The following is a 22,094-nucleotide window of genomic DNA, read 5'->3' on the forward strand; positions in this document are numbered from 1 at the left end:
ATAAGGTCTCCCCTCAGCCTCCTCTTCTCCAGGCTAAACAACCCCAGTTCCCTCAGCTGCTCCTCATAAGGCCTGTGCTCCAGACCCTTCACCAGCTTCGTTGCCCTTCTCTGAACACGCTCCAGCACCTCAATGTCTGTCTTGTATTGAGGGGCCCAAAACTGCACACAGTATTCCAGGTGCGGCCTCACCAGTGCCGAGTACAGGGGGACAATCACCTCCCTGCTCCTGCTGGCCACACTATTCCTGATACAAGCCAGGATGCTGTTGGCCTTCTTGGCCACCTGGGCACACTGCTGGCTCATGTTCAGCCGGCTGTTGACCAACACCCCCAGGTCCTTTTCAGCCAGGCAGCTTTCCAGCCACTCTTCCCCAAGCCTGTAGCGTTGCATGGGGTTGTTGTGACCGAAGTGCAGAACCCGGCACTTGGCCTTGTTAAACCTCATACAGTTGGCCTCAGCCCATCGGTCCAGCCTGTCCAGGTCATCCTGGCAGGGCCATCCTACCCTCCAGCAGATCGACACTCCCGCCCAACTTGGTGTCATCTGCAAACTTACTGAGGGTGCACTCAATCCCCTCATCCAGATCATTGATAAAGGTACTAAACAAGGCTGGCGCCAAAACAGAGGCCTGGGGAACAGCGCTCGTGACCGGCCGCCAACTGGACTTAACTCCATTTACCACAACTCTCTGGGCTCGGCCACCCAGCCAGTTTTTTATCCAGCGAAGAGTACGCCCGTCCAAGCCATGAGCTGCCAGCTTCCCAAGGAGGATGTTACGGGAGACTGTGTCAAAGGCTTTGCTGAAGTCCAGGTAAATGACATCCACAGTCTTTCCCTCATCCACCAGGCGGGTCACCAGGTCATAGAAGGAGATCAGGTTGGTCAAGCAGGACCTGCCTTTCATGAACCCATGCTGGCTGGGCCTGATCCCCTGGTTGACCTGCACTTGCCTGTTGAGTTCACTCAGTATGAACCTCTCCATAATCTTTCCCGGCACCGAGGTCAGGCTGACAGGCCTGTAGTTCCCCGGGTCCTCCTCGTGGCCCTTCTTGTAGATGGGCGTCACATGGGCAAGACTCCAGTCATCAGGGACCTCCCCTATTAACCAGGACTGCTGATAGATGATGGAAAGTGGCTTGGTGAGCTCCTCTGCCAGCTCCCTCAGTACTCTCGGGTGGATCCCATCCGGCCCCATAGACTTGTGAGCGTCCAGGTGGCATAGCAGGTCATTAACTGCTTCCTCCTGGACTATGAGGGCTCCATTCTGGTCCCTATCCCTATCCTCTTGCTCAAGGGCCTGAGTACCCTGGGGATGACCGGTCTGGCTGTTGAACACAGAGGCAAAGAAGGCGTTAAGTACCTCAGCCTTTTCCTTGTCCTCGGTGACAGTGTTCCCTCCCACATCCAGCAAAGGATGGAGATCCTCCTTGACTCTCCTTTTATTGTTGATGTACTTATAAAAGCATTTTTTATTATCTTTACAACATTGGCCAGATTAACTTCATGCTGGGCTTTTGCTTTTCTAATTTCCTCCCTGCATGACCTAACAAGATCCCCTCTGTCTGTCTGTCTTTTGCCAAAACCAGAGGAGGGCTACCACAGCGTTAACACTGGGGTGTGTGTGAATAGCATTAGTGGCAAAAAGCACAAGAGGGACTGTGCATCATGCGGGCTCGTACCTGCGCGTGAAGCCCTGTGGTAGCCATTCTGCTACACCAACAAAAGCTTCAAAAGTACACGTTGCACATGAAACACTCAACAGCTAGAATTTGACAGATCTGATCTTTAATGTTGTGTTTTGGTGTAGTTTCTTGTAGTTCATTTGCTCTAAATCTTTATCCACTCAGTTTTGCTGCATGCAGAGGGAAGGAAATGCACCTGTCAGTACGAGGCAGTACATTGTGGGTCTTAAAATACATCCCTGGGTGCTCTATCAGACGCTGCACTCTACAGATACTATTAATGGGCATTTGAAAAGTGAAATATTTCCTGATCTGCAGTTGTAGCACTTCCTTTATGGTGTTCCTGCAGCTATGAACTCCCTGTGCTTTCTTTGATACCTGTTGGAGTGCTTCAGGTACTGAAAATGTATATCCTGTCTTTAAAAGAATGAATGTAAACATCTGAACCGAAATCGCAGCCCCTTGATTCCCCTTCTTTTAGCCTCTATAAATGCACAGTCAATGACATATCTGTAAGGGTTTTTTATAAAGTGTTAGCAATCGTGAGGTTAGAATTTAGTTGCAAACTCGTCTGAAACCTGCCATCATCTGCTTTGCCGGTGCAGTACTTCTGGGCTGCAGGGCAAAGTTCACTCTCTTTCATCAGCAGGATTTTGGGTGTTCCCTCTTGCTGCCTTTCAGCCGCTGGGTAGCATGGGATGCATTGATCTCTGCTGCAAGGGTTTACCTGTCAGTAAAGGAAGCTGCAAGAACTTTTGTAGAGCGTTTTGTCTTCTGATCTGGGGGAGCTAGAGAGGTTTTTTCTTCTTCGTTTCGTGGAATTTGTGGCTCAGTTATTCACAGGGAGAGCCAGAAGGAGGATTTTCTTGTTAAAACCCACATCATGAGGTTGCCATCTTCTGTACGTCACAGCAAACGCTAGGTATTGGGAATTAGACCAAAGCAGGATATCCTAAGCCTACGCTCCATTGTAGTGATTTATGTATATGGAAATTCTTGTGCTAAACTGACTAAGCAAAAGGAAAATGATTGTTTGCAGTAGCATAGCTTTCTTGGTTTCACAGGTGTTTGTGTGGTATGATTTTGCGGTAAAGGTTGGTGTACTACCAGCTTGGAAGTATTACAGCCAGCTCATTGTCACGGCAAGTGAGAGATGGAAGCCAGGGAGGGAAGCACTGTGCTCTTTTTTGATATTTTTCATGCTCCTTCTATGATAGATATTTTTTCAGGTCTATAATAGTAATGTAATATAATTAACAAATCTGAATTATAAGAATACTGTAATGTAATCAGCCTGTAGCTGTGGTGTCATGGATAATTTTCTGATGGATGCTGTTTGAAAAGACCAAATCCCAGGTTAGATGTTGCATTTATTATTGTCCCAGAGTTGATGTTGCATTTACTACAGCTGTGTTTTTCACTTTTTAAAAGAAACTAATTTGTTGGTGTAGCAGGGTCTAACGGAGACCTTGGTTGAGATTGCACCCTGTTGGGTTGGGACTTGTAAAAAAAACAGCAACTGTTGTTAGAAACTGCAAGTTTGCTACAAGTAACATAGCAGATTTCATTGATTTCATGTCATTGATTTCCCTCCTCTACCCTCATCACTTTTGGTTCAAAACACCCTCAGATCTTTCCCCAAAGAGTCAACATCTGGGTTGCAAAATTGAAGCAAAAGCCAGAGACAGTGCTGTCCCAGAAGGAAAAGTGAGAACAAGACCAGGAAGCCAAAATCAGTTTATGAAAGTTGTTCTCACGATTTTGAAAGATTGGTTTGGATACTCCGCTTCTTTCTATTAGTTTAATACAGTTGTAAGACTTCTTTGATGACTTTTGTTTGTTTGGTTGGTTGGTTTTTTTTTTACAGTTTCCCTAGTTTATGCTGGAATAGTCATGATTGTCTAGGCATGACGTGTACATGTGGGGGTTGGCTGCATCTACTCAGCTGTGCAAAAAGAAGCTGGAATTGTGTGCAGCGGCGTTATCATTCTTTAACAACTGCTGTTTCCTAGGGATGCCCGAGCTGGACGAGTACACGATGGAAAGGGTGATAGAAGAGTTTGAACAACGATGCTATGATAACATGAATCATGCTATCGAGACGGAAGAAGGACTTGGGATTGAATATGATGAAGATGTTGTCTGTGACGTCTGTCAGTCTCCAGATGGAGAAGACGGCAACGAAATGGTGTTTTGTGACAAATGCAATATTTGTGTGCACCAGGTATGGTGGCCAGGGTGCAGTGGGGGATTGTAAGGGGGGGGTGACAGAAACTTTTCCAAACCTTTAAAGGTAACAGGTTGGATTCTTTCCAGTGACAGACATTGATCTGTTAAGTTCTTGCAGAGCTCACCATTGAGTGGTGGGATGAATTCAGAAATTATGTAATTGAGAAGGATAATTTTTACATGTAATTCTAGAAATGTCATACTAAGAGAGTTAAAAGTGGTATTGCGTCTGTGCGGAGGAAGTTACAAGGTGAGGAACAGCCTCCCCAAAACATACACGTGTGCATTGTTGTACATTCTCACCTGGTCACTTCTTGCTATATTCTTTTCCTCTCTTTCTGCACGCTTCTGGGGCTAACACACCATTAGTTTCAGCACCTTAGGCTCAGCAGAGAGGGCAAAAAGAACTTCCAGGCAATCAGTAGGGACACAGGTCGGATTTATTATAGTTATTTTAATTTAATGGAGAACCTACTGACCTGAGCTGAGCTAATGAAGCACAATTATGTGCCACCTTTTTGTGGCAGTTAAGAAGTCGTCTTAGCATGAAAGAACGGATCCAATTTTAGTATATCTGTTTCCGTGGATGCTTCTTACTGTGGCAGATGTCTTCCTGTCAGCCTGTCCTTCCTTCCCAGCTTTAAGAAGTTTGCTTTGTCATTCAGTGTTCGGAAAGCTGTGCTGTCCGATGGCAAGAATGGCATTTTCTTGCATGTGTTACTTAAATGCATTTGTACTAATGATAAAGAAATAAGCCCATGACAGCCATAAGGTACAAATGGCTATCTTGCAAGATACTCAGCGTAAAATGGACGTTTTTAGACCTGTAGCGGTGTTCTGATCTCATCAAATCTGAAATTTAAGAGGGTTAAAATTGACAGTCATTTGGATGGAGATCTCCATAAAGATGCAGTCTTCTGAAAAAAGTGATCTTAATTAGTTGCTGTTCTGCACTTTTCCCACTGAAAAAGAAGTAACCCCCAGTGCTTTGGAATAACATTGAGTGTTGCACAGCAGAGCTCTTGAAGTTCTGGTTCTTGCCTTTTGAACTGGATACAGTCCAGTTCCTGTTACCTGTAGTCTTTGTGATACTGAACTTCATCCTAGCTCACTGCAGGCAGGGTTGTCTGCCAGGAGTCCCCTTGCTCTTTGGGCTGGTAAACACATTCTTCATTTTCCCAATTGAGGTGGGCAGTGGTTTTTTGCATAACAGCTGGTCATGACTTCTGCTCCTTTCACTGAACCATCTTTTTGGAGAATGGATGGGTGGTGTGGTTGGCTAAGTTTATGAAAGCGTCCTGACATCCTCCACAAGCTAATGTTTCTATAGCGTCAGAAATTCCATAAAGAACATTTTGGGAGTTGTGAGAGGCTATGTGTAAAGAGCTAAAAAGTAACAGAAATGCACGTTGTTTCCTTTGCTTTCTTTCCCTTTTCTGTAAATGGGAATACAGGCATGTTATGGGATCCTGAAGGTGCCGGAAGGCAGCTGGCTGTGCAGGACCTGCGCGCTTGGCGTTCAGCCCAAGTGTTTGCTGTGTCCCAAGAAGGGTGGTGCCATGAAGCCGACCCGGAGCGGCACCAAGTGGGTCCACGTTAGCTGTGCTCTGTGGATTCCAGAGGTAGGTGCTGATCCTCTGGGAGTTCAGGGCTGCAGTGATTCTGGGAGAGGAGAATCTGTTAAAAACGCTGTTCAGCCTAGTGCGTGTTGCTATGCTGAGTGTAGCTCATATATGGTACTTCTTAGGAAGTATAGAAGTTTTTCAGTTAGATGTAAAGTCTGGCAGGGTGAAGTACAGAAAGTAATTACGTTACCTTTGTCAATCAAAATCAGGCCTCAAAAAATTAGGCCTTTGCTGCTGGCAAAGCTCATTTAACAAGCACACCAACTACCGGTTTATTTGTAAATGGAACATTAAAGGTGAATCAGGAAGGTTTGGATGTTATAGTGAGAAAGCCTGTGGGTTCTCATAATCAAAATACTCATTCTGTATGATAACTTCAAGTTGGAGGGCTTCACCTTGAAACTGGTTTGTTCATGCAGTGAGAAACTGATTTTTTAAAACAGGAATTTTAATTTTTTTAATTCCTTATAAACTGGGGAACTTGGAACATGCTAATTGTGCATATGCATACAAGGAATTTGATTTCTTTGATAAAACTGTTCCCTTTTCAGTTAACAGTGTAATAGACATTCTGTGTTTTTTAACCTTTTTCCTCTTAGGTGAGCATTGGAAGCCCAGAAAAAATGGAGCCTATTACAAAGGTTTCTCACATTCCCAGCAGTAGATGGGCACTGGTGTGCAGCCTTTGTAATGAAAAAGTTGGAGCATCTATACAGGTAATCTAATCGCACAAACGTCCGTGTGTTTTGTTTTGTCAGCTTTTAGTAGATACACAAAATGTGTATCTGCAGTAAACTTTCTTTGATTTCCTGTTTGCTACTATGGACTTAATTGTGCACAAAGTGCTTTTGAATGTTAGTGTGCTCTTACTTTCTAGTAAAACTTTAATAATAGTAATAGCCAGATCATCCCATGAGACTTCCTAACTTGTAGATATGCTGATACGAAACAAAACTTCAGTGTTGTTGAGTAGAGGAAAAAAACCTGTATTTCTGTGATGTACCACATACAGAAATGAAGCTTGAATGCTGAAAGCTTCTGTGCTGAAGCCTATCTGCTAGTCCCTATTTAGCAACTTCTAAGACAAGTTGGATACCTCAGTGAGAGTTGAGTATTTCCTGCAACAACCTGAATTTTTAAGGTCCTGAGCATGCCCAGCTCTGAGTGAAGTCAGTGGAAGCGAACACCTTCGCTTGGGTGATAAAGCTAGTCGTAGCTTTGAATTTCTAATGTTAGATACTACATAATACTGGACTGTTTTGGCTGTAAGTATTTTTTTGTCACTGTTTTATTGTTGGTCTAGCTTTTAAGTTGCTGAGGAGAAGATGGGATCATTTAATACTACGCTTTTGAGCAGTAGGAAAGAAAGAGATTGTGTGACTGGTCTGCTCTGAGATTCAAGCAAGCCACAAGCTGAGGAAATGAGCCCCATTTCCTCCGTTGGTTGTGGGTGGATTCTGGAGCTCTTGGTGTTTCTGAGGGTGAAAAAAACCTCCCGGGTGTGAGTTTCCGAGTTCACACTGCTGTAGAAGCAGTGCCACGTTACCGTTCTGACTTCTGGTACTCACTTCAGCTCAGGGATGGTGACTGCCCGAAACAGCAAGATGGGGCAGAATCAAAACAAACGTCTAGTCTTCATAGTTCCCAAAAGAATTATTTCTGTGTGCAATAAATAATAAAACTAAAGCCAGCACTATAAAGCCATTTGTTACATACCAACAGCTCACGTTCTTGGGCCGGCGCCAGTTTGTCTTATTGCATACTTCTGAAATTCTCTCTGCAGTTTCAGTTGGATTCGGATTCAGCCTTTCTCACCGTAGCCCGTGAATCATCGCTGTTAAATAACTGAATTGATCTGCACCAGAGCGTTTCAGACTGGGCAGTGTGGTTTCACGTGTATATTTCTATTGGGTTGTTAGCTGTAAAGCACTTGGAGATCCTTTACAGTGGCAAATCACTCAGAAATGTTAAATAACAATTTTAAGAACAATTTTAAAAGCTAGAGAGATTGAGAAAACACATTACCAAGCCCCAGATTTTTGAAAAAGGTTTCCTGAGACACGAGGCAAAACTTTGACCTACCTTATTTGAGAACAAATGATGAGAGTAAGGACAGGTGACCCACTCGGGGCAGTGTTGTGATTGTGTAGAAAAAGATGATAAAATGTAGCTTAGTATTGTGGTATTGTTCTTCACCTTCAAAGTGCTTCATGTACTTCAGCAAAACGATCCTCAGAAAGCTCCCTGAGACGGATAGGAAGATACTACTGTCTTGTAAGAAGTCTGAAGAAGTAGAGCGCTCTCTGTTTTGTGGCTAGCCTAACATTACAGGATCCATGATGGTGAGACCAGCATTAAGACACAGAAATTTCTAAAGTACTACACTTTTTTAAAACTAGGCTTTATCCATTTCCTTTTCTCCTCTGCTCTGAGTCATTTGATGAGGTTGCCAGAAAACGCTGTAAAACAGCAATGCAGCAGTAGTTCCAGTGAAACCTATCAGTCCGTTTCCATTTTAAGGAATGTATAAAATAGTAAATGTTAAGTAGAGAAAATAAATCTGTCCACAGCATATAAATTTACAATCGTAATACCTCCTTGCAGAGCTGTCCCCTTCCTCTTGGCCGCTGTTACGTAGCTGAAACTGTTTTGTCCATTCTCCAGACCTGTTCTGAGGGGTAACTTCCAGTAGTTGAAGTTGAACACTCGAGTATTTCTGTATGTTACTGTGCAGGGGAGATTTCTTCTGATACCACCTCTCCCCTTCTCGTGACGACACAGGATGACATGCAGGCACGGTGGCTGCCGCTTCAGACAGTTCTACATTTGAAATTACGTGGGAGAGACAAAAAATGACAGTTTTGCCTGACATTTTATAGGAGTTGTGTAAATCTTGGTATCATTAAAGCTAGCAGTGAGAAAGATTTAGATTTGTGCTGTGAAATTTTATACAGCAGAGAACAACATTATACAAAGCCACTGCAATAGAAAGGAAGCAGCATTAACTGGATGAACTGGGAGAGAGGGAGATCCTCCAGAGATGTTGTGAGTTGTGCACAGCAATTAGAAAAGCCGGCAGCTGGAAGTATGCGTCAGGCTGGGCAGAGAGAGCAGCTGCAGTAAGCTGGGAAAAACGAGACTGCGTATTTTCTCAGGTTCAGCAGATTTCCTTCCGATGAGACAGGCTTTCCCCTCTTCTCCCAATATAACATTAGCCACACTAAGAGCTGATTATTCTCAAGGACAGCAGCTTGGAAACCATGGCTAAAGTACTCTTCTGTACCATTTGGTGTTCCAGTTGGGCTGCTTTTGCCCCGTTTGCTAGTAAGAGAGGAAAGGGCAAAAGGTGCTTTGGTATTGTTTGATTCCTTTTATCTGTTGATTTTATTAAAGAATGTTCACTTGAAACTTCTGCAGTTTCAACTCTTGTACCTTTCTCTGCCATCTGGCTGCTGAGTCAACCTGAGCAGGAAAACCCAGAGGAGAAACATACTTGGCTTCTTTACAAAGTACTGTATCAAGGCGCTAGTGCGATGCCTTTCTCTTTAAGGTCAGATGGACTTGGGTTGAGTATCGTTTTGTTTCCCCCTAGTTAATAGCACTAATGTTCATTTCCACTTTAAATTCTTTTCACTGGAGGCAGAGGTGTGAATCGATACAAACGCATGTGTATGCATGTGTGTATGTACATACATATATATATGTATTTAAACCTTTCAGTTTGCGGCTGGCAATAGCTATTTTGCAAGAGAAGGTTACATATAATTGAAATGAAGTGCTAAATCAGCTGAACTAGTGCCCATTGCTCCATGAGGGCTGGGTTCACTGGGAGGAAAGAAAAATGGCAAAAAACTGCATTTCCTGTTCTCCTCATCCCCCAGGTGAGGTGAAGGCTGTAGTCAGTGAAGTAGTGATTGACAGTGATTTAATATTTGACATTATAAAATTGGCATTAACTGGGGGGAAAAAAAATTTCCCCTCGGTTGAGGCCTTTTGGGTAGCATGGGTCCAGGTGCTGGGAAAGCCTTTTAATTAAAAGTACCAGACTGGCCTGGAGCCACCGAGATGTTTTTCCTTCTCTCTGGTGCTGGCACAGTCAAAGGGGGAACGTGTTCCTTTGTGTAACACTGCCGCCCGCGAGTGGCTCCGGTGACGGTAAGAACGCTCCTCTTGTGGATTTGCTGGTTATTGAACAGCACGATTGGGCTAGGGAGGGGTTAACCACTCCTGTCCCACTGGGCCACTTGATCGTTGCCTGGCCTGAAAGCACTAAATCGTAAACCTAATTAAAAGAGAGCAAGAAAGTACATGCAGCTTAGAAGCAGAGTGCTGTAACGGGGTCGTTCTTCCAAAGCAGTCCTGGCTGCTCGAATAGTTTTAGGCAGTGTGGCTTCTTAAATTTGTATTTGATTAATTTTAATTTAATTTCTGTAGTGTTCAGTGAAGAACTGCAGAACAGCCTTTCACGTCACCTGCGCGTTTGACCGTGGCTTAGAGATGAAGACCATACTGGCAGAGAACGATGAGGTGAAATTTAAGTCGTACTGTCCCAAGCACAGCTCCACCAAGAAAGCGGATGATGAGACTTTCGGTGAAAGCCCAGGTCAGGAGAACGGGAACGGGATTCAGGACAGCTCCCTTCCCGCCTGCATCGACCCTTTCCACAGCATGGATCAAAACCAGGAGGAGGCGCACAGAGTCAGCCTCCGCAAGCAAAAGCTCCAGCAGCTGGAGGATGAGTTCTATACGTTTGTCGAGTCTTTGGAAGTGGCTAAAGCGCTGCGGCTGCCCGAGGAGCCGGTGGGATTCCTTTACCAGTACTGGAAGCTGAAGAGAAAAGCCAACTTCAATAAGCCTTTGATTACCCCAAAGAAGGATGAGGAGGACAATCTGGCTAAACGGGAGCAGGATGTTCTCTTCAGAAGATTGCAGCTCTTCACACACCTCCGGCAGGATCTAGAGCGGGTAAGCCACTGCACTGCCTGCGCTTGCGCCAGCTGCGTTGGCCATCGTTAGCCGAGTTTCCAAACTACGCTCTTGGTTACTGCCCGTGCACGGAGGCGCACCGTGCTGCACCTTAACTCAAAGCTGTATTGTCAGAAAAGACCATTAACACAGAGCACACCGATTGCCCTTTTCAAATAGAGGGTTGGTTCACAGGGCCAGCAGGCCTTGCCTTGTAGTAGCCAATCTCCTTGTAACTGGATTGTCGTGTTTCCGCTTTGGCTGTTTTACCGGTTAACACTGATGGCTGTGGACTGTACTGCAACCCCCAGCTGGAGCTTTTTTAGCCTTGAAGGGCTTTCTCTGCTCCTTTCTTCTGGTGCACAAGAAGGAAAAGATTATGAAGCTTACCTTGATTTGCAGCAGATCTGTTTTTCATTGCCACAGCATAGTAGGATGACATTTCACTGGACTATCTGTGTAGTAGGTTTGGGAGGCACGATATTCCACTCAATTAGGTTTTGAATGTTTAAAGCACAGTTCAGGAGGATCAGTTGTTTTATCTTGAGCACATCTGATCCTGTGACAACCTGAATTCCTTCCTTTCTGGGGTTTTTTTTGGATTAACTAATAGTGTTTAAGATACGTTAGAGCCAGAAACAGTACTGAAATTATTTCAGTTTTTCACGTCCATACAGCATGTGGCTCATGTAGGCCACGTATGGGAACCTGGCTCAGGAGGTCCTACCTCAGGCTCAGGAACCTGTGGGTGAACTAGAGCCTTTCGTCCATAATACTGTCTAGTCTTTAAATCGGGACAGCAGGTGCTCATGCATCTACTGCATCCTTTGTAAAGGATCCTGATGGCTAATGACTCTTCTAATGAATCGTTGCAGTTTTTCTTTTTGAAGTTTTTCTCAAGTTTCAGCCTCCAGCCCATGACCCTTCCCTAGCTCAGTGAGATAGCTGTTCCCTCCGATCTTTTGTGTCTGCTCCATGTGCTCAAGATTTCTTTTAATCTTCTCTTTGATCAGCTACATAAGTTGAGTTTGTCACTGTGTTCTCTGGATCTTAATTATTATGTATGTATCCTTTCCATTTTTAAGTGTGATGTCGAAACAGGATACATCATTTTAGTAATATGTTTAATATTTTACTACTACATTGTTCCCACTGATTGTACATCCAAAATAACTTGGATGAAAAAAAAATAAAAACTGGGGCCTACGGTTTTTTTTCTCCTCCTCAAGATAAAGTCGGGTACACTTGATTATGACTGACATGAGTGACAGTGTCATCCATCTAGAAACAGATTTTGAAATCGTGTCGTCCAGTTCACCTGACGAAACAGGTACTTCTGTGGACACGATGCATCTGTTGTGCGGCCTGGATCAGAGAAGGCAGAGACCAAAAGGCCATGGACTGTGCCGGGAAGGGTACCAGGCTAGATGAATTCCTGCTAATTCAAATCCACAGAGTAATGACAGTTACTTAAAAGTACTGCCTGTCCCAGGACCGGGAGCCTTAAATAGAGCAGGACCGTAGCAAAACCAGTCACGCTTGTTAAACGTCTCCTCCTCGAGGGCTGTGAGATCAGCCTACGCAGTGGTGGTCACCCACAGGGTGCTGTGCTGTATGCAGCTACGCTGACCTGAGAGGAGCCTTGGAAACGCCCACCCATGCTTCTCAGCAATTCCCTCATCTGGGGAGACAAAAACTTCTGAGCTCTTGGAGAGCGCCGGTTGTGAACCTTGCGCAGCTGCCTAGATAGGACAGTCGCATTTTAAGGGCAGAATTGTAGTTTTCTTCTAAAAAAAAAACCTGAGCTAGTCAAAATAAGTAATCATTTCGTTACTGTTTCCAGTCCCTGCTACCTCCGTTGTGCTATGGCATGAATAGACTGGCCTGCCTTCGTTTTGATCAATTGTACTGCAATAGCAGGGTCATCAGAAAGACTGGTACTGTTGAATAGCTCTCCACATTTTCATGCTATAATTAAGTACAGTTTGCTGTTGTGTCTCAAACAATAAGAAGCAAATGGTGCTAGGCTATTTAATACTGAGTATATCTAAGCTTTTCCAGCATTTCTGTAGATTTCCTGTATATGTCTATGATTCAGGTGTTCGTAGAAGTTACTTCTGTGCTGTGGCCCTCCCAAATCTGATGGAATAATCTCTCAATTAAATGGTATTTAAGACTCTTTTCTAAGAAGTGTGTTGAAGAAGGTTAAATTTAAATACATTACTAACTTGTTTAAATAGCATATAGTCCTTAAACTGAATTAATTCAAAGCACAGATTGACAACATTATAGAAACACAATTCCTGTAAAACTCATCAACTTGATGTCTTCTAGGTCCGTAATCTCACTTACATGGTGACCCGAAGGGAAAAAATCAAGAGATCTGTTTGCAAAGTTCAAGAACAGATATTTAATATCTACGCAAAGCAGTTGGAACAAGAAAGAGTTTCAGGTATGCGTCAGTGTTATCTTTTTCACGTAAGACCACAGGCACAAGCATTGAAAGGTTTGGTTACAGGCTAATGACTAATTCTGAAGGACAAACAGGACCTCATTTATTCTCATTAAAACCTTGTGTAGTCCACCATGCATCAGCAGACTGGAAGAAAAAAATAAGAATCTGCGTAGCTCTAATGGTGGGCCCATTAGAAACTGGTAAGCCTGCGTTCTTATCCGTGGGGCACGGAATGGCTTGTGCTGCTTCAGCTCCTTCCTGGTGTGCTGCTTTAATGACTCCTTGTGACAGAGAGAGCGTGACTTACAGCCAGGTGCCATATGCTGCCTAGTAAGGCTGTGGTTTATTAGTGCCGCTGCATTAGTGTTTGGTATGTGCTGCTTTGCATCGTAGATGGCCGTTTAAAGAAGGGAATTTTGAAAAGGTAGCACTCTGGTTTTAAAGCAATGTGGGTTTTTTTCTGCCTGATCTCACTGACGGTAGTCTCTTCTCAGAAAGATGAGTAACTTCAAAGTTACTGCATTAACTAGATTATCCTTCAAGTATTTGGTAACTAATAAACCGTCTTTTTAGACAGAATCAATCAGATCCACTTGCTGGTTGCTTCCCCCATGTCTCTGTCTTTAGTGGCTGTGGTAGTGCTAGGATTTACGTTTGCTACAGGTGTCCTTAGGTGCAGCACGGCTGCAGGAAAGTGAGCTACACCAGCAGTTGTGAAACCACGACATAGCCACACAGTCGTGAGGTAAAGGAGCCGGATAGGCAACCAGATACCCATTTATGCCGAAGAACATGTCAGGCATGAGGAGCAGAGTTAAAATAGGTACATTGAAAAAGCGGTTCTTGCATTCAAAGCATTGCTTGACTTGAACTTAATTTGTTTACATTTAGGTGTGCCTTCCTCGTTCTCCTTGATGGAAAACACGGTGTTGTTCAACAGTCCGTCTTTGGGCCCCAATGCCCCTAAGATAGAGGACTTGAAGTGGCATTCGGCATTCTTCAGGAAACAAATGGGCACATCTCTAACCCACTCTTTGAAAAAATCACACAAGCGAGACGGAGTAAGAAACAGCGCCGGGAATGACAGCAAATCCACGCTGAGGCAGCCCAGCCAAAGGGAAGGCGGCGCAGCTCCAGGTAGCTTTTTAAATTTTGACAAGACCTTTGCAGAAACACGGATTGTAGCAGCACAGCAGAAAAATGGTATATTTATACCAGACCACAGAAAAAGAAGAGACAATCGTCCACAGTGCGAGGTGATCAAGACGGAACTAAAGGAAAAGACTTCTAAACACAACCACAAACCGCTGAGACCCACAGAACTCTCTCAGAGGCAATCGGAAAATAAAAGGGCTGTGAACCACTCCAGTGGTAGGTCAGCACCTGGCACGCGGAGGGATATAGTGCCTAAATGCAACGGGGGTCTTGTCAAAGTAAACTCTAATCAGACAGTAGTTAAAGTGCCTACGACGCCCACCAGCCCAGTGAAAAACTGGGGCGGATTCCGAATTCCAAAGAAGGGGGAGAGGCAACAGCAGGGCGAGAGCCCGGAGGAGGCCTGCCGCCAGAACTCCAGCTACCCCTACCTGGGCAGAGTTTCACCGAAGGACAGGGCAAAAAGCAAGCTAAAGCCTGACAGCGAGAATGATGGGTACATCCCCGACGCCGAAATGAGCGACTCGGAGACTGAAGTGGCTGAAAAGAAGTGCAGGCAGCAGAGGCTCAGTCCCAACAGCACTATCAGCAGAAGGACGGACATTATTAGGAGAAGCATCCTGGCATCCTGACTGGACACAGCGGCACGGTGGCAGCACCGTGGTCAGTAGAGTCACTGCCTACAAGCCAACTCCACATTATTTATTGGTGTGAGAGAGGAGAGGTCTTAGACATGGCTACAGACTGACAAATCGATAACCCGTTATTCCTGAGCTGTATAAACATGTTTACATGCACTTAAAGCTGTTTTTTTTTTTTTTCTTTTTCCTAGCTTCCCCCCCCCCCCCCCCCAATTCCGTGAGAAGTTTGAATCTCCTTTATTTGCAACCTTCCTGAGTAAGCAGAGAAATGACATCACTACTAAAACAGAATTTGTGGTAAACACTAAAATAACTCCCCAAAACCTTTCAGAAGGGGCTAGGGTGGGTAGGGGGAAGTAGGCTGCATTCATCCCTTTTAGCTAAAAAGCACTGATGTAATTTTACTCCCTTCCCCTGCCTTCTGGAAAAGCACAAGCTCTTAATTTAACTAGCGCGTATTGACGCGAAGATGGTTGTTGAACCGTACTGCACTGCTAAACCCCGTTACAAGTTACAAATGGTCACCTTCCCTCCGTGGTGGTAGGTCTTTCTCCTCTCTTTGCAGAATGGTTTCTGTTGCGTTCAGTTTAAGCATAGATGGCAGCTCAAAACCCTCCGCAAGCTCCAGAGTTTACATGTAAATACACCTACGCGATGACCCGATTTAACCGTGACGTTATACTGGAGGAGGAGGAAGGGACAGGTCAGGGCTGCAGCTGCCTTACCGTGCAGCAGCTCCAAAAGGCTCGGCCTCAGCACAGCGGGCGCTCCCGAAGGGCTCAGTTCTGAGGAAGGGGGCAGGCTGGGGGGTTCCCGCACCCCCTGGAAAATAACCCGGCACCGTTCAGTCAGTCACCTGCCGCTGGGAGCATGATGACAATTCAAGAAAAAAGATTCCTAAGGCACTAGTCGGTAGGATTTCCCAAAGCCCACCACATATGCACTAATGGTACGTATTGGGAAAGCCAGGCTTATGACACTAAAGGGTTGCTTTAAAATGGACGTGAATATATATATATATATTTTTAAACAGAATAAAATGGGAAGGCAATAAATTGTGATTAGCTCTTTACACTCAAATGAAGAAAAAAAAATATTTCGTTCTATTCTGGACTAGATTTGATGGAAGAGGGAACTCATATTCTGATTGTGTACATTTTTTTTTTAATAATTGCAAATGGCAATAACTAGTAAGCTATGAGCAATAATATTAACAGATCACTAGGATACTGTTCTGTACCGAGTGCACATTAACAGTGGAGTGTTAGGAGCCTGTAAATTTTGGAATTCTGCATCGATGCAAGTCGGGTATGTACTGGTCAGAAAGATTAAGCAGCAATGTGTTACAGAAAGACAGGCATAAAGAATCCCCCCCTTCCTACCCCCAGCCTGCCGTTACCACATCCACTCACTTGTTAGTGCGAGACCCGGGCTTCTGGAGCAGGGAACACTTAGAACACAGTAGAACTCTGCCATAACCGAGTCTTCCAGAGGATTCAATCAAAAAAAAAAAAAAAAAAAAAAAAAAAAAAAAGGCTTATTAACACCCTTTCTTGCTATGCAAGTTATCACTCAAATATTTCGACAGAATGCGTCCCTATCATTTGTTGTAAAACTCAGAAGTCTTAACCTTTTGCTACCTTTTGATGTTGAGGAAGGGGAATTTTGTGTAAGATAGTGTACTTTTAAAATACCGTTGCTGGTCCCAAGAAGTTAAGATTAACCTCCTGGCTTAGAGAGGTGAAGGTGAAACAGGGCACTGGTGAATCTGAAATTGCGCAGTCACTCTTGGGATGCATTAAAAGAGAAGTACTTCTGTGATCAAACAGCAACAGACAAGACAAAAGGGAAATGCAGGTAGGTTCTACTCGACGTACAGCAGCGCTTTCCAGACAGGCACTGTGCTTTTCTGTACGAAAGCAGCTCATGACCACAGAGAGAACCGTTTGCAAGCCATAGCTGGAATAATCTAAATTCTGATTCTGAGTAAACATTTAACCTCACCCCGGTTTGGGAGAGGTACCTTAGTAATTTGCACTATTATGAACGCTAACGTTGTGCAGAATTAATGCCTTATCTGTTTTGCCCCCCCACGTTTAGGTTAATAAGCTTTCTCACGTTTCAAGTTAAGCTGAACCAAAACCAAAAAAGCTCCAAGATGACCGCAGTGTGACCAGCTCTGTAGGTTAGTTTTGTCTCCCGTGCTTAGCGCTCAGCAGAAGAGGTGTCGTAAGTACAGCAGTGACAATACAAACCCAGCCCTGTATCTTACTGGGATAGAACCATTTGCTGAATTTCTGTTTTTAAGCGTTACCTTTCCTTGTGCAGACTGACCAAGAGATCTTTGATTATGATCGGTGTATTCTGTCGAAGTGTAGGCTAGTTGAACTTCTGTAAAGTTGCCTGGAATGCCATTTGTTAGGTTATAAACTCACACAAATCTAAATGAAGGGTTATACGTGTTGTGTATAAATCTTAATTTCAGAAATTTGAGAAAATTGTCATTACATTTGTAAAACCTTGTACAGAAGATTTTTCACTATGTGCCTAGCTTTGGTGTCCATTCAGCTGAAATTAATTAAAAAAGGTGCATGAAGAGAAACAGATAGAAATAAAAAGTATATGTAGAGATGACTATTTTATATTACATGGCCCAATCCTGTATTTATTTTCTCCCTTTTTTGAAGTATTTATAAAGACCTAGTTGAAGACAGCTGTATTTTTTGTTAAAATATTCAGTAGAATTGTGCCTTTTTGTCTGTATGTGAATAAATGCTGTACATTTTTGCAGTATCCTTGCCAGCAGTGTTGTAGAATTTGCAGCAGTTACTTTGGGTTTTTATGTAAACACTTCACTGCAATGATCTGAACAACCTTCCTGGTTAAAATGAGCATTTAATTTGGATTACTACAGGTATCAAAATGCATACTGTGGTTGCAAGAGAAAGATTCTTTTTTGAGGAAGAGTATAGGGTCTTGTAACTGACAGCTGTGCCTATCCCAGCAACAGAAAAGCGTATGCTTTTTTCCTTGAGATGCTCAGAGATGTTGCTTACCTCAAACAGTTTACATTTGTTGAGATACGATGTCCTTCTAAAGTCCATAATCTTCATATGTGTTCCGCGGGAAGAGGAACGTGAGGTTTCTTACCTGTAGATCTTCAAGATAAGGATGCTGAATGTACATTCGCACTATGAACCGTCTATAGTCAAGCAATGCTGACAGAGAGCGTCTGCTGCTCTAGCAGGATCTCAAGGAGACAAGGCGTGAAGGGCACCGCAGGTCCTTTCCTCTTGCTTCCTCTAAACTCAAGATGCGGAAACATGGAACGGACTTGGAGCAGAGGAAAAGGACAAGGCTGTGAAGGCGTATGTCTAGCAAATACATCTGGAAAACCAGCTCTGGGTAAATCATTTTTCTCAGATCTGTACTTGTATCAGATGCATTCACACGGTGGGCAGCTGTGAGTGGCAGCCCTCAAAAATGTATTTTGAGGAATGAAGATGAAAGGCTGGCCCTCCTCAGAGTTACTACTACAGGCTCTTCAAGGCATGAATAAAAATCTGAAAGAGGTTCTTGCAGCTGCTTTACAGATCTTGCCGACAGCAGCCTTTCTGACGGGCGCTGTACCGCTGGGGTTACCTGAGTAAGGCCGGGTCAGAGCTGAGGGCAGCTTGCTAACCACTTAAACAGACTGAAAACAATTTCTTGTATGCAGCGATAGATCTTTCAAGATCTGGCCTATGCCAGAAAGTACAGGGCTCTTGGGAAGACCCAAAATGAATCTTGTACTCCCTTCCTAGTCAGTTGCTCTGACCTGTTGAATGGAAGTAACTATTCACCCAGACACTTTTCCTAAATAAACATAGTCAAGAACAAACTTTTACACAACGGGAAGCATTAATATCACACTAAGGAATCTTTAAAACACTCAAAAACTGGTGGTGGGGTGGGAAGGTAGGGAAAACAAACTTCTCAATGGAAGAGTGACAAGAAATACATAGAAGGAAACAAATATAGAACGCCCAAGACAGATGGTTGGAAAGCCTGCTGCTCAATTCCATGAAACAATCCAGTATCATAAGGGACAGAGCAACGCTCCTCTCACCAGCAAGCCTCACATGCTCACTGCCACAGCAAGTGCCTTTCCTCGGAAAGTCCCGTTCGTGAGCAGCCGCCTCTAGAAGCCAAACGGAAGTGAAAGGAGGCGGTGTTGGGATGATGAGCTTACCTTGACCACGTGCCCTTGTGTGGTTCAGGCAGATCTATTTGGTCAACTTCGAGCTGCTCAGAGGATTAGGCAGACAGACGAAAGCGGGAAATCTTTTTCTTTCCTGCGTCATCTGCCATAATTGCTGCCCCTTAACTTTACTGTTAGGTGCTTGTGTTGTCGCTGCAATTCATATTCTGGCAAATAACCATCACGCAAGAGCTGCACCACAAGTTGCAATGGATATACCCGTAATTAAAAGGGAACCAAGCAGGTGCCCTTCTGTGCCTCAAGGAACAAATACACAAATACTGTGGCTCAAACCTGTACAATTACCTGCCACGTTCAGCCAGATTTCACTTCACAGCCAGAGCCTCGCTTTGTGGAGTGAATAGGATTAACAGCTCACACAGACTCTTCCAGGTGGTCTGTCGTGTGTTATGCAAATGAAAATAAGGTGCTCGGTACTTACCTCCTTCTGCATCATGTACACAGTTGACTGATGAAAATCTCACTGCAACAGACGTTCGGAGCTTCTGGACAATGTATCCACGTTGCTTTGAAAAAATCTTTGTAGTCTTTTAGCAAAATTAGAGATTGCAATGGATACGGGTGTGTATCACACTGAGAAAGCACCAGTAAAGAAGTGTGTACGCCTGTAGGAACTAGTAACTTCCTCTGCGGTAAGCAGAAACTTTTCTTGAGTTTGCATCCATCTTGCAGGCTCTAGTTGAACAGCCAGGTTTTCAGGAGGTGACACAAACGCTTACTTCCAGTGATTGACCCAGCTCTGTCCGCTAAAATGCAAATACGGTGAAGAGCCACCCCGGCAGCCGTATGGGTTGGTTAGTCCACACCAACAGTTCTCATCGAGCACTGCGTAAGCATTAGCCATTCAACTGAGTTAGAAGTTAGAAACCAGAGTTATACTCTTCACATTTAAGAGGAAGCACAAGAAATTACGTCACTTAAGTCCAAGATGGGAGCACTTCATAATCGCTTAACACCTATCAAATGTTTATAATACATGCTGAAAGAGAGAACAGAGTTCAGCTCTAATTTTAGAATGAGATACATGAAGTTTGTCAACTACCAAAGAAAAACATGTACACAAGAGGATTCCCGCGTACCGGGATCTGTAGAATTCAAACACGCTATTTCAGAATGCTTAAAAGCTGGATGACTGGGTGACTTCACTGGCTTTGGGTAAATTGAAGTAACAGAGAACTGAAGTTCCCAGACACATACAAACCAAGAGAGCAGATCAACAGAAGAGCAAGGAACAACTGTAAAATAGTAACTAGGAAGAAAAAGCACAACTGAAGAAGACTACGGTCCTTAGAAACGAGCTGTATGAATAGCCAGACCAGCATTTTATTTATTAACTCTTTCCCAGGGGCATCAGAACAAACTGAACTGAATTCTTAAAACTGGAAGGCAATGGAGGCATTTCACAGCTACATCACCTACCGCAAAACCAGCACCTATTTGACATGCATGATGGAGTTGAGTCTTACTACAATTCATAAAAGATCTTCAAAATGTTCCCAAGGTACTGCACTACAAAGAAAAATTAAAGGTATCGAGCGTACGTGAGCAAAGCTGTTCATGAATTTCAATATAACGTTATCTCTTCCCTGTACACAATCTTGTCATAGTTGGAGCTGGTGTTTCTTAGACCAAAAAAGACCAATATGCCACAGCACTGTATCAGACTGTTTCATCTGCTACATTAAAGGACTTTAATTACATCATTTTGCAGTCTTCTTCCAATCTTTACTGTGCATACAGATACAGTATCTTCACCCACCCCCTTTCTTACCTGAATAAAACAGAACATGTTTATCTAAGTTTTACAAGCCTTGCTATGCATTTGACTTTAACGCTCCAATATGAAGTTTCTCCAGCAATCTTCTTAACTCCAACATGGTGTGAATGAACAATACATGTGTTTAAATATTTTCCAGATCCTTCAGGGAAGCAGCTCTTTTCTTCTGTGTAGTTATCAGGCTGAGCTGTAATTAAAACCAAGCAGATGATAGTTTCTTACATAATTTTTTGTAAGATGAAAGCATCAGTAGAACTTCGATATGCAAGGTGTCATGAAGGAGAGGGAGCAAGCAAATTCCCAAGTGGGAATTTGGGGTAAACAGGAGAATTTACAATGCACTCTACAGATGACTCCTGCTTTTGTCTAATTTCAGATCCCAACCAATTCAAGATCATGAAAGATTAGGTAGCAGGAGTACGCTTTAAAGACACCTACATAGAATACACACATTTTAAATCTGTGCAAACGTTATCCTGTATTTTTTTTGTTTCTTACTGAATTACTATTATTTAATAGTAAGCTAAGATTTATAGTCGCTGACCTAACCACAATAAAAATGTAATTTCTAGACTCCCTAATAGTCCAGCTCTAGCCTATACTGGATTTAATTTTACAAGTAAACTGGATAACGTAATGAGAATACACAGTTAAGTCAGAAAGTAGCCCTCAACCTACAGACTCAGAATATGAAGAAGAGTTACCGTTCTGAATCTGAGGAAGCACACACATGAACATTCAGTCTTCTGAGAGCTAGAAGAGAACAAACACCTTGTTTCTTCAGATTCAGAAGAGCGGACATTCTTGTAGCAGCACTCCTGGAGACCGGTTTTTCCAGCCTTTAGCAGGAGACTGGTGAGGAACAGTTAATTATCGATGTCTGCAGGAACAGCAAGACCTCTTCCTATATGGGCACTGAAGCCAGGAATTTACTCCCCTGAAAGGTGATGTGACCATGTTTTTTAAGGGAAGATAGCACCTCAGAAGTATTAGAGCTGAACAGATCCATGTAAGAAACTGGAGGGTTAAAAAAAAAAAAAAAAAAAAAAAAAAATCACTCTTTCAGAGCAAATCTTCAGCAGCTGGGCAGACCTTGTCATGACAGAGAGCATTTACAGCCAGGAAACACAGCTTATGTTATGACAGCTTGGTAGCTATGCCCATTTATTCACTGCTGTTGGGAAAAAAAATGCCCTTTGTCCTAATTGGACGATTTAGATCATCCAAACATTTCCTCTCTGCAACTCACATGGGATCACCCACATTAAAAAGCTCTAATTTGCAAATGGGTTTCCTAAATCA

The 22,094-nt window shown here is 43.6% G+C and overlaps 2 protein-coding genes across 4 annotated transcripts in view; one reads left to right on the forward strand and one right to left on the reverse strand.

Moving 5' to 3' along the window:
* JADE1 (jade family PHD finger 1) overlaps positions 1–14,932 on the forward strand; it is a 45,484-nt gene extending 30,552 nt beyond the window's left edge. For all 3 annotated transcript variants that reach the window (XM_075708872.1, XM_075708871.1, XM_075708873.1), the window contains 6 exons: positions 3,697–3,908; positions 5,368–5,535; positions 6,138–6,254; positions 9,973–10,503; positions 12,838–12,955; positions 13,850–14,932. In XM_075708872.1, the coding sequence (XP_075564987.1) occupies positions 3,697–3,908; positions 5,368–5,535; positions 6,138–6,254; positions 9,973–10,503; positions 12,838–12,955; positions 13,850–14,745 (2,042 nt within the window). In that variant the 3' untranslated portion in view covers positions 14,746–14,932. The remainder of the gene's footprint in view (positions 1–3,696; positions 3,909–5,367; positions 5,536–6,137; positions 6,255–9,972; positions 10,504–12,837; positions 12,956–13,849) is intronic.
* Positions 14,933–18,928: 3,996 nt separating this feature from the next.
* The window catches only part of SCLT1 (sodium channel and clathrin linker 1), a 50,716-nt gene continuing 47,550 nt past the window's right edge, over positions 18,929–22,094 (reverse strand). Inside the window, exon 21 of the mRNA XM_075708874.1 lies at positions 18,929–20,979. Coding sequence (XP_075564989.1) covers positions 20,917–20,979 — 63 coding nt within the window. The 3' untranslated portion in view covers positions 18,929–20,916. The remainder of the gene's footprint in view (positions 20,980–22,094) is intronic.

Source organism: Pelecanus crispus, chromosome 4, assembly GCF_030463565.1.
Source record: "Pelecanus crispus isolate bPelCri1 chromosome 4, bPelCri1.pri, whole genome shotgun sequence".
Taxonomy (NCBI): domain Eukaryota; kingdom Metazoa; phylum Chordata; class Aves; order Pelecaniformes; family Pelecanidae; genus Pelecanus; species Pelecanus crispus.